This window comes from Pyricularia grisea (genome assembly GCF_004355905.1).
Source record: "Pyricularia grisea strain NI907 chromosome Unknown Pyricularia_grisea_NI907_Scaffold_4, whole genome shotgun sequence".
NCBI lineage: Eukaryota > Fungi > Ascomycota > Sordariomycetes > Magnaporthales > Pyriculariaceae > Pyricularia > Pyricularia grisea.
Window position 1 is genome coordinate 2,263,751 of NW_022156718.1, and position 12,634 is coordinate 2,276,384.

A 12,634-nucleotide genomic window follows, 5' to 3' on the forward strand; every position below is an offset into this window, starting at 1 on the left:
ATGTTTGGCCTTAAAATCCTTCCCGTCCTTCTCGTTTGGTCTGTGTCATTGAGCTGGACTGCAGCCGACAAAATTCCAAATGTCCTTTACCGATTAGACTTTCTATCCCCGGTCCATTTGGAGAAATGGGGCCTTACCAGTCGAGGGGAATGTCATGGACTCGTCGACAATACCATAACCTATGCCGAACACAAGGATTTATATTCCCAACTCGAAGGAACTGATCAACATCACTGTGGCGGATATCGCAAAAGTCCGTTCATCTCGTTGTCAGCCAACTTAAGATACCTTTTAAATTATCGCAGACCCGACCCCCATAAGAGAAATGACGTCCGTTACGTCTACCACGTTAACACCAATTGGAGAAAATCGAACTTCTTTGATGCCAGCAAACTACTTGAAGGCAAGGTCGATCTTGAAACTTTGGCGGAGGTGAAGGAATTTGGGACCAAGGAAAAGATCATTTGGAAAATGGTTATGGGATGGAACGTGATCCGGGAAGATGGTTCGGTCTTTTATATTAAGAAAGATGATTGGATCGAGCGCCCCTGGACACAAGGAAAAATACTATTTGATTCATACGCGAACCAGCCTGAAATTTCCGCTGAGAAGTTTCAATCAGCTCAACGGGCCATGGGCATAAAATGATCCTTCTCACTCTTCCAGAGGTGGTTCCTCTAGTACAGCGCCTCGGAGCGATGGTGTTGGTGTTGGAGTCCTTGGAGAGGCTCGAGAATCTAATCGCGACAGCGGTATTTTCAGACAGAATTATATACGAGCAGAGTCCGTTGAGAGATAGGTAGAATTTGGAATCTAGGTATGGGTAGTTTTGTGTTCGAGTCAGCAAATCTTTGTTCATGTTCGCTTGCCTGTGTCTCCACCTCAATTGGCCAAAGCACCGGGAGCTTTTACCTACACCCAGAATGATCAGCAATAGACAATTGGAGGTTAGCCAGTGCATTAATGTGCTTGCTGCCATTAGCGGCACACCGCAATTGTAGGGCAGTTGGAGTCCATAGGTGGAGATCTGACCCCCCGTGGTACGACACTCAAAGTGGTTTTATAGGACTGCCCATATGAGCTCCACTCTTTTTAGATTTGGAGTTGCGTGAAGCATTTTATTAAAAAGAGAAAATGCAAACGTCGGAAAAATCAACGGGATTAAACGCTGTACGTATATCAAAGTCGAGCGAATATTACGGACCCGTTTCCACAGTTTGGCGTCGTGGAAGTTTAGGCCGCGTTGGATTTTTTCGGGCAAGTCTTCCTGGAGAAGGCTCGTGCGCGACGCACCTAGGGCGCTTGAGCCTGGGCTTGAGATCAAAGATTATAGCCACGCGAATTATACAATGCCCTTTATACCCTCCATGCCCTCCATGCCCTACAGCAAAGCTCCAAATTAATTAAATTAATCCCTGCCATATTTTCCCTCGTGTTTTCGGTAAATAAGCTAGATTAATTTCCGATCATACCCTTAATCTGCCATTATTTTAGCCTTTTTCTTTTTTTTTTTTTTTCAATACACAACCGAGCATATTTGCATGGAGGCCATTACCGCCTACCCGAAAACCATAATTTGGGAACCATGCATTGGTAAGCATTTGGGCGTTTAAAACCACGGATTTAATACCAATAATTAAAATGCTGCCATAAATAAATCGCGATGGGGCGATTATAGCACATTTACTTGGTGCGGATTGTTAATGTCGTAAAAGCCGTATGGGTTTGGTTAACGGAAAACGTTGATGTGACGGCGGGCGTAGGTTTGGCAGGAGTAACAGGAGAACGAAAGCGTCCGTTTTTGAGCGTCCCAACTTCCGTTTTTGGACGTTTCGGATCCCGAAATCCATGGTTTTTTTCCCCTCGTACCGATTTAGTAAGGGCCGAACTAGTACTCATGGTGGGTGATTACTAGGGAATCCTCGGTGTTGTATGTTTTGTTTTTTGTAACCGTATTTCTTTTCTCTACATTGGTGGCGAATGTGATCTAGACGTGCGTGCGTATTGTCGCTAGTTCAAAAAGTCAATCACCATGAGTCGGATCTGGCTGGAATCACACGCAGGAATCTCGATTCGGTCCGGGCTCTCCTTTCCCTATTCTGGTAGACATTGGGCACAGCTAAATGAAGGCCTGGCTGTTTTTCACTACTTATTAATCGTTTTGACCCGAAGAGCTTCCCCATATTTTCGTTGGCAGATGAGAACATGATGAGGTACTGGTAGAGCAAACCCACCCTTGTTCTCGAAGCCGAGCGACCTTTGTAACGATTGGTTACGATGATCGATGAGCTTGTGCCCGAAATAGAAAGGCGCCCCGAAGCTGATGAAGTTCTTCCGGAGTTTTGGCGTCATGCAGCATCAGCGGCCCGTTACCGTCGACTTCCCTGTCCGAGTGATGACCCATACAAGTCGGCAGCTATGATGTTACAGAGTCTACACTTTGAGGCCATGTTGACGAGGGCGGCCACGTGCTTGTGGTGGAGGAAAACATCGCCGACACTCTCGACGTAGGTAGAACTCAGCCAGCGGCAGCATCTGGAGTACTTTTCGGAACAGGTGAAAACGAACGTGATAATTCTGTGGCAAAACGCTAACAAAGTTTCATGGGTCATCTTGCTGTTTGGGAAGATGAGGAGACTTCATCTGGTATCCTGAAGTGAAGGCAAAGGGCTTCTTGTGAGGTGGTGAGGAGGAGGGTAGACGGAGGAGGGTCGATGAAGTTCAAAGGGGGTTCGGGTGTTAGTCGACCTGTTCGACCAACACCACACTAAAACAAATGCCTTGCGGTCTCGTTTTGGCCCAAATTAAAGCCTCAATACCAACGCTCGGGCTTTTCTCTCTTTTTTTTAATAGTCTCGGGGTGGTCAGGATCTCCACCCCAAACGTTGATGTCGTATATAGAACTCGCCTGGGGCGTGATGCGCACGGGACGCACATATACAAAGTCGTCCTCCCAGACATCCGGGTCGTTGAGTAAGTGGCAGACGTTGACGTAGTCGCCCGCATCCACGTACATCCAGCCCACGTTCTCCAGCTCGTTGTCCGTCGTGCCCCCGTCCCAGCCCGGGTGCGGCCTGTCCTCTTCATCATAATCCGGCTTAATCCCCTCGTCGTGGCGTTTGGCCACAAGCTTGAGCAGCACCGCCTCGGCGAACCCGGGCCGTTCTATGGCATCGAGGCAAGTCTTGTCCACTACGAGGCAGTAATTGTACCGCACACCGGCGAAACAATCCTGCTCGTGATCCAAAACGGGATCATCCCCCGTGTTGCGCCGCGCCTCCTCCAGCGACCAGCGGGCGAAGCGCTCTCGCACGTCGGCCACGCTGGCGCCGTCGAGCGCGGCGCGGTCCTCGACAAAGACGAGCCTGTGGCGCGCGAGCAGGTCCTCGCGTCTGTACAGCTCGAGTGAGTCGGGGATCTTGGATTGCAGGGCCGCGACGACGCGCCGCCAGGCGTCGTCGTCGCCGTAGTCTGTGCGGAACACGGCCATGCCCCAGGGCGCGGCGGGGTGGCGTTGCTCCCAGCAGGCGAGGCCCTTGTCGATTCCTGCAAGCTCGGTGGACTTTTCAGCGCCGGCCTCTGTCGCAGCCATTGGGGGCGTGCTGCAGCTGGCCGGGGTGACAAAGGGGCGAGCCCGAAGACCCCGTGTCGGCACGAATGAGGGCTGCGGGGGCGGCGCGGGTCTGTTCTTGGGCGCTGCGGCTGATGGTGCGTGAAGAGGCTGCCTCACAAGACGGGCAGATGAGAGCGTGCGAGCCCCCGATGAGGTGACTCTGCCAGGCGCAGTTACAAATTGTGGTCGCATTCCAGTTGAAACAGGACAGTTTTGTCTCTTTTTTTCCTTTTTTTTTCTTTTTCTTTCTTTTTATGAGATACGTCGGCGCTCGATATGTCGATTGCAACAGAGTGGAGGGATTAAGTTCCGGGATTGAGCGTCAGCCATTTTATCCCTGCGGACAGTCTCTTGCTAGTTCACGTGATATGAACGCTTGCACCGGAGAGCTTGGGTCAGATGATTGGTTCTATTCGGCGGCACTGTGCGGGAGGAGCTTCCCTATCCTGATTTTCTCTTTTCCGACTTGGGCGACACAAAATCCGACCAGGTTGTTCATTTGGCTTCCTCAAGACCGTCAACCGGCCATTGGCATCTTTGCCAGCTTCGAGACGGAGACCTTGGCTCTGAGAGCGCGAAACGGCATTGAGCACACTCTCAAGACCTCGTGGGGCCTGCGCCGCCAATCGTATCACAGTTATCCCAAATACTTGGTGCATCACAATCCTCCAGTCTGATGTGAGCACAGGGATGGAATAGACTGGAAGCGAGCGCCTCTACCTGCGCTTCACGGTCCAGTACATCTTGAGCCTTTGTCAAGCTGCTTCTAGTAAGATCTCCGCTGGAAAGTGTTGCATTAGATAATCAGATATGTCATGGTATCGCATCGTTTCCATGCGCTTAAGCCTAAATAGCATCACCTACTCCAATATATGGTTTTCCTACCCAAAAAATCAGGCTGCACGTGTACGTTTTTGTACGTTAGAAAGTACCTAGGTACATAACCTATGTATCAAGCGTATTTTACAAACATCTGATGAATCAAATTTGGTCTCACAGGCAAGCCTTATAATCCAGCGATGCCTTCATAAGTACTTGGCGGTAGGCAGTAGGCCTCCAGGTAGGGATCCTGGTATCCGAGAGCACAACAGCATACACACGCATATATTCTTCGGCCGGTCACTAGATGCCCACGCACACCGCATAGTCCGGCCACAGCTTGCCGCAGTCGGAGCCGACAGCCGGGTTCCACTTGTAGAAATCGTCGAGTGCGATGCCGTACTGGTTCGAGATAGCCCAGCACCCGTCCCCGGGCACGACGACGTACCACGTCTTGCACGACTCGATGGCGCCCGGTTGCGTCTCGGCCGGGGGTGAAGGCCCAGTTGTGGGCGAGGGAAGGGCCGTCGTGGAGGTCTGCCCAGGGCTCGTCCCAGTCGCGGAGGAGGAGGTGGTGGTGGTGGTGGTGATTTCCCCATCATTGTGGTCTTTTGTGTATTTGGTGGACCCCATTTGTCAGCTGTCACGTCCCTTGCAGCGCGTCAGGACGTCGCAAAAGAATATGGTGTGCTTACCAATTACCTCCTTCTGGACGCAATAGCTGAACCCGGATTTCAGCTCGCACTCGACCCCCTCGAGGCTTGGGTTCCACGCCACCAGCTCCTCGACCGTCACGCCCCCATACTTGGCCCATCTTTCACAAGAGTTCCACCCGGGATTCTCCGCAACGAACTCGAAAGGCCAGGCGTCCTCGTAAAAGAAGCAATCCTCTATCGTGCCGGACGCGCGCGGACCAGGCGGCGGCAGCTCAAACGTCGACGTGGGCTCCGGTTCCGCCGGCGGACGCGTGAATGAGGTGGCTGGCGCAGTGACGGGGTAGCCCGGGTAGGTCTGGATGTCCCCGACGGCGGCCACGCAGTACGCATACCCGAGCCACAGGTTCGAGCATGAAGAGTCGACCTGCGGGTTCAGGAAGTAGAAGTCGTCGAGCGTGATGCCGAAGGCGACCGACGCCGCGGCGCACGTGCCGCCGTCGGTGATGGTTACTCAAGTGCCGCAGCGCGTGTTGGACTCGCCCTGCGCATTGGTCGGCATCGGGGCCGCCGTGGTGGCCTTGGAGCCGTCTTTCACCGTAACGGTGCCACCGGGAGCACTTTTTGCCCGATTAGCCCTGTAATTAATTAATGGATTTATCTCCCTAGAGATTCTCGGCTCACCTGACGCAGAGAAATCTGCCTCGCCAAGAGTTCAGATTCCAACAGCCCGAGTCTATTACGGGATTCCAAGCCTGCAGCTGACCAAGCGTGATTCCCTCTTCCTCTATAATTGACTCGCACGTGTCACCAAGCCCCAATTCGCGGACTTTACACTTCTTGGGCAGGCAAAGCGAAGTCCCGACAGTGGGAATATCGTTGCAGCCGAGATCTATGTCGTTAATGGAGATGAACGCCTCGGTGGCAACGCCCTGCGCCTCGGAAATGGAGTTGCACGAGTCTCCGTCTTGAACGGTATACGATCCGCTTGCATCCGGGCCACACGTGGGCTGCGAGGGCGAGGGAGTGGTTGAGTTGAGCGCGTAGGACGTCGGCGTCGCGAAGGCGTACTGCGTTTTGCTGCAGCTCGACGTGGTACTGGCGTAGTCGGCCGCCTCGTCTTCTTCGTACCCAAACGGCGAGGCCAACTGCTGCTTCATGATGCCCAGTTGGCACTCGTGGCACCTTTGGGCCTCGGTCCATGTTTCGGTTTCGTTGGGCCATAAGCTCACGACCTCGTCACAGTAGAGGCCGGTGCCACTGCTCTGGTGTCAGAGAGCGGCAGTTCATGCTTTGTGGAAACATGTACAGGTACTTACGATTCTTTGAGACATGACAGGCTTGCCGCGAACAAAAAGCGGTCGACAAGAAAGGTAGCTGCGTTGCAGGAAACGATCCCATGAATCGTCAGCGCACAGAAAGAGGCGCAAGACTTTGATGCAGCTCTACTCATCTGTGTCCCATACCTGGATATGCGATATGGTCATCATAAACCATGACATCACTACTTCCAGTGCAAGCCTTAGCAATGGTGGACTGCAGTGCCGTGAGTTCAGTCTGGCAGGAGCCACCGCAGAGGGCCGTTAGCTGGGGCGTCTTGAGCATCTCGAAACTGACACGGCTCCTGTGTGCAACCTCTATCAGCTATGAAACTAACTGTGGTGGAAAAGGCGGAATGTCCCCAACTTACAGCCCGGAATGTGGTGCCAGCCAGCTGGGGCAGGAAGACACGGTGGTGTTGACGGCGGCAAAGCACGCCGTGCTCAGCCCAAGCAGCTCGTGTGGGTAGACATAGTTGACAAGCTGCTGGGCGGCGGCGCCCGGGAAATCCAGCAGGAGGAGCGCGACGGCCGAGAGACCGGAATTCAGGGCGACACCCGCCCCGTTTCGACACATTGTAATGTACTGGTCTCCAAGCGCGCTGAGGGCGAGGCAGGGCACGAGGACCGAGTTGACCCGAAACATGTTGAGGAGTGTCCCGGAGCTATGGAGGGATGGAAGTCCATAATGTATCTACTTGGACGAGGTCTGTAGCATCTCTGTATTAGTAGAGTGAGATTGAGAGCCTTGGCACATCAGCGAGTAAAATCTAGCGCTTGCTTTCGTGCATCAGCCTTACAACGGTCCGGTTATCAGCGCTCATCAATTTCAGCGCGGGAAAGCGGCAATAGAAAAGAGCCCAAGGTACGTTGCATCTATACAATGCAACATGCTTTATTGCCCCCCCGACTACCTAAAACCTAAAGCCAAGACATTTATAGAGCCCGTAAGCTGAGGCGCATCCAGGCGTAGCGCCGCAAATAGGGGCTTGGAAGATGATTGGCTGCGCATCGTGATTGAAAGGCGCATGGTATAATCAGCACATGTTCCCGACCGAAATATCAATGCAGGAACACTTGGCACTTTCTTAATGAGGTCTGCTCCCGTCAGCAAACTGAAGGTGTATATTTAATAGATCACATGGAGGCGGGAATTTAGAGTAGGCAGCCAAGCAGGAGCCGTAAGCCGCCAGGGAGATAACAACGCAGAATATTGATATAATACCACTCCAGGTAAATTGATTACCGCCAAGTAGGAGCCGTAAGCTGCCAATTAGATAACACTGCAGAATATTGATGAAAGACCACTCCAAGTAAATTGATTGTTGCCAAACTGGTCGTACGGGCTGCACCAACGCCACTGACCACAAGGGAGGGGGGCATCGCCCCCTAATCATGCGTCCAAGTCTTGGTTGGAAGAGGCTGATATAGTATCGATGCCGCTGCCTCTCTGCTCGGGGGATCAGAGAAAGAGCAGATACGGCCGGTTTTCAACATCCGTAAACCTCCTTTCTCTCCCTTAGCCCCTTAATCCTCCCCCTTCTGGCAGCCATGAGGTCTTCCGCCGTACTCGCCTTGATCCCGGGGCTTCTCGTCTTCGGCGTGGCTAGCGTCAACCCCGAGCCCCATCTGGCCGGCCGGTCCTTCCAAATGCTGGCCGCCCGCCAGCGGAGGTCCCAGGATGCTAACGAGACTCTTTCCTCGCTTTTGAAGCGAGACGACTTTACATGCGGTCAGGGGCGTATGTAATTTGGCCCAGAACCCCTACCACCTCTAAATATCTATTCATGGTTGGCGGAAAACTTACCAAACAGATAGGTCCTTGTCGAAACGGTGTTTGCTGTGGCGGTATGTCGTATCCTTATACCTAGTTCGTCCCTAGCGGAAAAACCTGATGCACCATCAAAAGCTGACCAGATGACGTCAAAACAGCGGACGGATGGTGCGGCTACGGACCTACGTACTGCGGCAGCGGTTGCACGAGCAACTGCGACGCAAAAGCCGAGTGCGGCCAGTACGCAGCCCCAGCGGGTAAAAGCTGCCCGCTGAATGTCTGCTGTTCTGAGCATGGCTTCTGCGGCACCACCAGAGGTGCGTACCTAGCAAAACCAGCACCGATTTCAGGCTCTGCGTATATCCTAACTCGGTACTCCCTCTAGACTTTTGCAACGACAAATGCCAGTCAAACTGTGTTGAGCATCCGTCGCCTCCCGGTGGCGCCCGCGACGGGCAGGTTTTATCCAAGGGCATGTTTTCCTCCCGAGAGTGCGCCCGCATCAGATTCTCCTCTGACGATGGATATAACGACGTCTAGTGATAGGGTACTGGGAAGCATGGAACGTCCGGTCCAAGTGCCATCCCACCAAAGCGGAGGAGCTCCCGCGTACGTACGAGAGAAAACACGGCCTAGTTGCTGGTTTGATACTAACCACTATCCAACCGACAAAGTCAAGGGTCTCACGCACGTCAACTATGCCTTTGCGTACATCGACCCCCAGAGCTTCGAGCTCACAACCATGGATGCCGCGACTCCAGCGTCCACCTTTTGGGATCGCGCAGCAGTTAAAAGACTCCACCCTGACATCCAAATCTACGTTAGCGTCGGCGGCTGGACCCTTTCGGACAACGATATAGTCACGCAGCCCCTATTTGGCCATATCGCCCGCACCGAAGCCAACAGGCAAAAGTTTGCCGACAATGTGGTCAAGTTTCTGAATACGTTGGGCTACGACGGCGTCGACCTAGACTGGTACGCCAATTCGTCCTCGCGCTGAATATATGCAGTATGTCACTTCGCCATCTACTTCGTTTGCTGATCATTGTTCTTTTTTTTCCCCGCTAGGGAGTACCCAGGCGCTCCCGATAGGGGCGGAAGGACGACGACGTACCCAACTACGTGGCCCTGATGAAAACCTTGCGCGAAACCCTAGACCGATCTGGCCGTAAGCTGGGTCTGACTTACACTGCGCCGTCGTCCTACTGGTATCTTAAATGGTTCGACCTTCCCGGCTTGGACAAATATGTCGATTGGGTCAACATTGTAAGTTTTTCTTTTTATCGCCAGAGTTGTCAACAGCCCCTCCTTGCAAAGCTGACAAGACAAACATGTTACATATTACTAGATGTCATACGACCTTCATGGCGTCTGGGACAGCAATAACCCCATGTAAGTGTGTTATCGTGCAATCCCGAGCCCTGTGGACTTTCCTCTAACCGGCAGTGTCTCTTCTCCAGCGGCGCCATTGTCCAGGGCCATACCAACCTCACTGAGATCAAAATGGCGGCAGAGCTGTTCTGGCGTGTCGGCATACACCCGTCCAAGGTGGCGCTTGGCTTCGGCTTCTACGGCCGCGCTTTTACCCTGGCCGATCCCAGTTGTACCAAGCCGGGATGCCCCTTTAGCGGCGGCGCCAAGCCCGGGGTCTGCACCGGCACCAGTGGCTGTAAGCCGAAACAACCTGGCTTGATTCTTCTCCTTGGAGAGCACAATGAAACTAACAATCCTATCCAACAGACCTTGCCCACTACGAGATCCAAGAGATAATCGAGACGAACAAAAAACGCGACATAGTTCCCGTGCATGACAGGGAGGCTGCGGTCAAGTACATGTCGTGGGACAACGACCAGTGGATATCTTACGACGACGCTGACACGTTCAAGCAGAAGATCGAATGGGCCAACAGCATCGGATTCGCCGGCTCGCTCATCTGGGCGTCCGATCTGGGTATGTGACAGCTTCTTTGCTGCCCGGCGTGAAGGGTCTGTTTGTTGTCTATCACGCGCTGATCTACCTCTATCTCTTTCTCCCCTCGTAGACGACTACAGCTACACGGCCCACAAGGCCATGACAAACAGGGCTAATCTGGGCACGGTTTCAACCCCCAAGACGAGCCTGAAGCTGGCGAAGCCACTTACGCAGGCGCTGGACGCGACTCTTGGCAAGAACTGCTATATCGGGACCTCGACGGACAATCAAAAGTGCAAAACCGGTTACGCCATAGCCGGATACGATACTCAAGGAATAGCCTGCAAGTCTGCGGTATATATCCCGATCCACTCCCCCACCCCTTCCTTTGCATTGTCTCTCCCCCTAGCCTCCAGAACCAGCCTGACTCACAAGAATGCTGTTATTACAGGCCCCATCCACATGCGGCTGGGTCATCTGCTGCCCCAAGAGCGCGGCCGTGACCGACTGCGTGTGGCGGGGCACCAAAGAAAACTGCGACGGGAAATGCTTGTCCAGCGAGGTTAAGCTGCACGCCTCCAGCAGCGGAGGCGCGGGCCACAAGAGGTGCGTCCGAGGCGACAAGGCCATGTGCTGCAAGGCTTCCCTCGTCAAGCGGCACGAGGATTTCTGCCGCTGGACAGATGGCTGGTGAGTCCAAATAGGTCCTTTCCATCCAGCCCAACATCACTCGGGCCCGATCCTTTGACCCGAAGCTAAACAAGATCCTTCCCAAGCGACCGCTGTGGCATCGACGAGACCGACGTCGCTTCGGTACGTGATGAACGTGAGACAACTTTACCTGGATGGGAGTGCGACGGCTACCGGTATTACTGCTGTAAAAGAACCCAGCCTGTCCCGTTCAGAAACTGCCTATGGACTAGTGATGAGCACTGCCAGGATAAGTGCGGCAAGAACCAGGTCACGATCGAGACTAGCGAGCTGGGCCCGTCGATTAAAGCCTGCGCAGGTGAGCGTCACTGGGGCTTCCCAACCTCCTCTCAAAGGAGGCCGAGTGCTGACTCTCTGTCTATTCGTGCCCCCCCTCCCCGGCCGCCAGGTGGTCGCAAAAGGTCCCTTTGCTGCACAGCCAACGAGGAGGCCCTGGACAGCGAGCTTTCCTGCGATGCGGCGGACGACTCGGACTACGAGGAGGACTACGAGGACGCCCTCGTCCGACGGACCTTCTGGCTGGACGGGCAAGAGTACGAGCGCTTCGAGAAGCGTGCAGTCAGGCCCGGGGACCCTCGCCTCTTTAGAGTCATGCACGCGGGCAAGACGCTCGAGTACCTGAGCCGCATGTATCCGGCCAACCGCAGAGATCTCTTTGACGGCACCACGGCCTTGACCAGGATTGCGACACAGGGTGGTTTCAGGTCCGTTTTTTTCTTAATTCTTTTATATTTACGCATACCAACTTCATGCTAACCAGGAGCCGGTGGCCCATTCGATTTCTCATCAAGCAGTATGGCATCCACAGTTTGCACCACCACAGCCGTTACATTCCACAAGCTCAACTCGCTTGCCAAAAAGGGCTTCCATACGGAGCACTGGTACGAGGTAAGGTTTTTCTCTTTTGTTTTCTTTCTTATTGTTTTTTTGGCGACCACTGGCTGGAATTACTGCTTTGCTAAGAATGCGCCGACGTCGACTACTCGCAGCTCCAAATGCCAAAATTCCTTCTTGACACTGCCGTGACAGGCATTCTGCCCAATGGAAAGATAATGAGGGCAGCCAAAATTCCCATCGAAAACCTGATTGCAGGCTGGAACCAACAGTACACCGTGACCCTCACTAAGCTCGTCGAGGATATGTCGCACATTCCTGGCTGGACGAACCCGGATACGCCCGCGTCGCGCGTCATGGCCGTCCTGGGCGGGGTCCGTCAACATGATCAAGGGCAAGATTATGGGGGACGAAGCCGTCATGGCAGCCAGCACGTTGAAGAATAAAATCCAGGAGGCCATCAACCTTGCCGGCACCAAGGAAGGGAACGAGGCGGCCGCGTACATCGCGACCAAGTTCCAGCAGGCGTTTGGCGCCTTCAACTACATGAACCACGACCAGTTGGCGGCCAGCGTCGGGGCCGTGGACGCGGTCCTGCTCCGCGAGATCGGCTTCGCCAACGACAACATCGGGGAGCTGCAGGGCCTCGTGGAAATATTTAACGAGTTTATGCCAGCGTACCGCGAGATGGCGGGCAATAACGCGCGGGATTGGTACTCAACCGCCGCGGCGCAGATTTTCCTTCGGCTTGGCGACGGCACTGGGCTGGGTATCGAAGCCCTGGAAAAGATGGTCTGGACCGTCTCACAGCTCTCGCGGAAGGCTAACGAGCTCGATCTCCTTCGACGCTAATACTTACGTAATCGGTACATTTTTGATATCAACTTCGCTATAAATGGCTTGACGTGCTGCCGGCTCTTCACCCAACGTCAGTCGCCCTGCATTGTAGTTAAGATAAATGTTTCCCACATCCAAGGAAGGCAACTGTTTCCTCGCCCCC

The 12,634-nt window shown here is 53.8% G+C and overlaps 4 protein-coding genes across 4 annotated transcripts; 3 read left to right on the forward strand and 1 right to left on the reverse strand.

Moving 5' to 3' along the window:
• PgNI_07372 (uncharacterized protein) lies at nt 1-648 on the forward strand (the record flags this gene model as incomplete). Its single annotated transcript, XM_031127385.1, has 1 exon — nt 1-648. One exon carries the CDS (start codon nt 1-3, stop codon nt 646-648), a length of 648 nt encoding a protein of 215 aa, XP_030980926.1.
• A 2,164-nt stretch (nt 649-2,812) lies between these two features.
• PgNI_07373 (uncharacterized protein) lies at nt 2,813-7,050 on the reverse strand (the record flags this gene model as incomplete). The annotated part of the gene is made up of 7 exons (XM_031127386.1): nt 2,813-3,773; nt 4,752-5,040; nt 5,128-5,598; nt 5,852-6,345; nt 6,405-6,462; nt 6,552-6,709; nt 6,776-7,050. The coding sequence occupies 7 exons, from the start codon at nt 7,048-7,050 to the stop codon at nt 2,813-2,815; spliced, it is 2,706 nt and encodes a 901-aa protein (XP_030980927.1).
• Nucleotides 7,051-7,955: 905 nt separating this feature from the next.
• Nucleotides 7,956-9,178, forward strand: PgNI_07374 (uncharacterized protein; the record flags this gene model as incomplete). Its single annotated transcript, XM_031127387.1, has 4 exons — nt 7,956-8,145; nt 8,337-8,495; nt 8,719-8,787; nt 8,853-9,178. 4 exons carry the CDS (start codon nt 7,956-7,958, stop codon nt 9,176-9,178), a joined length of 744 nt encoding a protein of 247 aa, XP_030980928.1.
• A 131-nt stretch (nt 9,179-9,309) lies between these two features.
• On the forward strand, nt 9,310-12,486 carry PgNI_07375 (uncharacterized protein; the record flags this gene model as incomplete). The annotated part of the gene is given in 10 exon segments (XM_031127388.1): nt 9,310-9,444; nt 9,527-9,570; nt 9,639-9,847; nt 9,919-10,128; nt 10,220-10,443; nt 10,541-10,779; nt 10,866-11,504; nt 11,595-11,688; nt 11,790-12,008; nt 12,028-12,486. The coding sequence occupies 10 exon segments, from the start codon at nt 9,310-9,312 to the stop codon at nt 12,484-12,486; spliced, it is 2,472 nt and encodes an 823-aa protein (XP_030980929.1).
• Nucleotides 12,487-12,634: the final 148 nt, after the last annotated feature.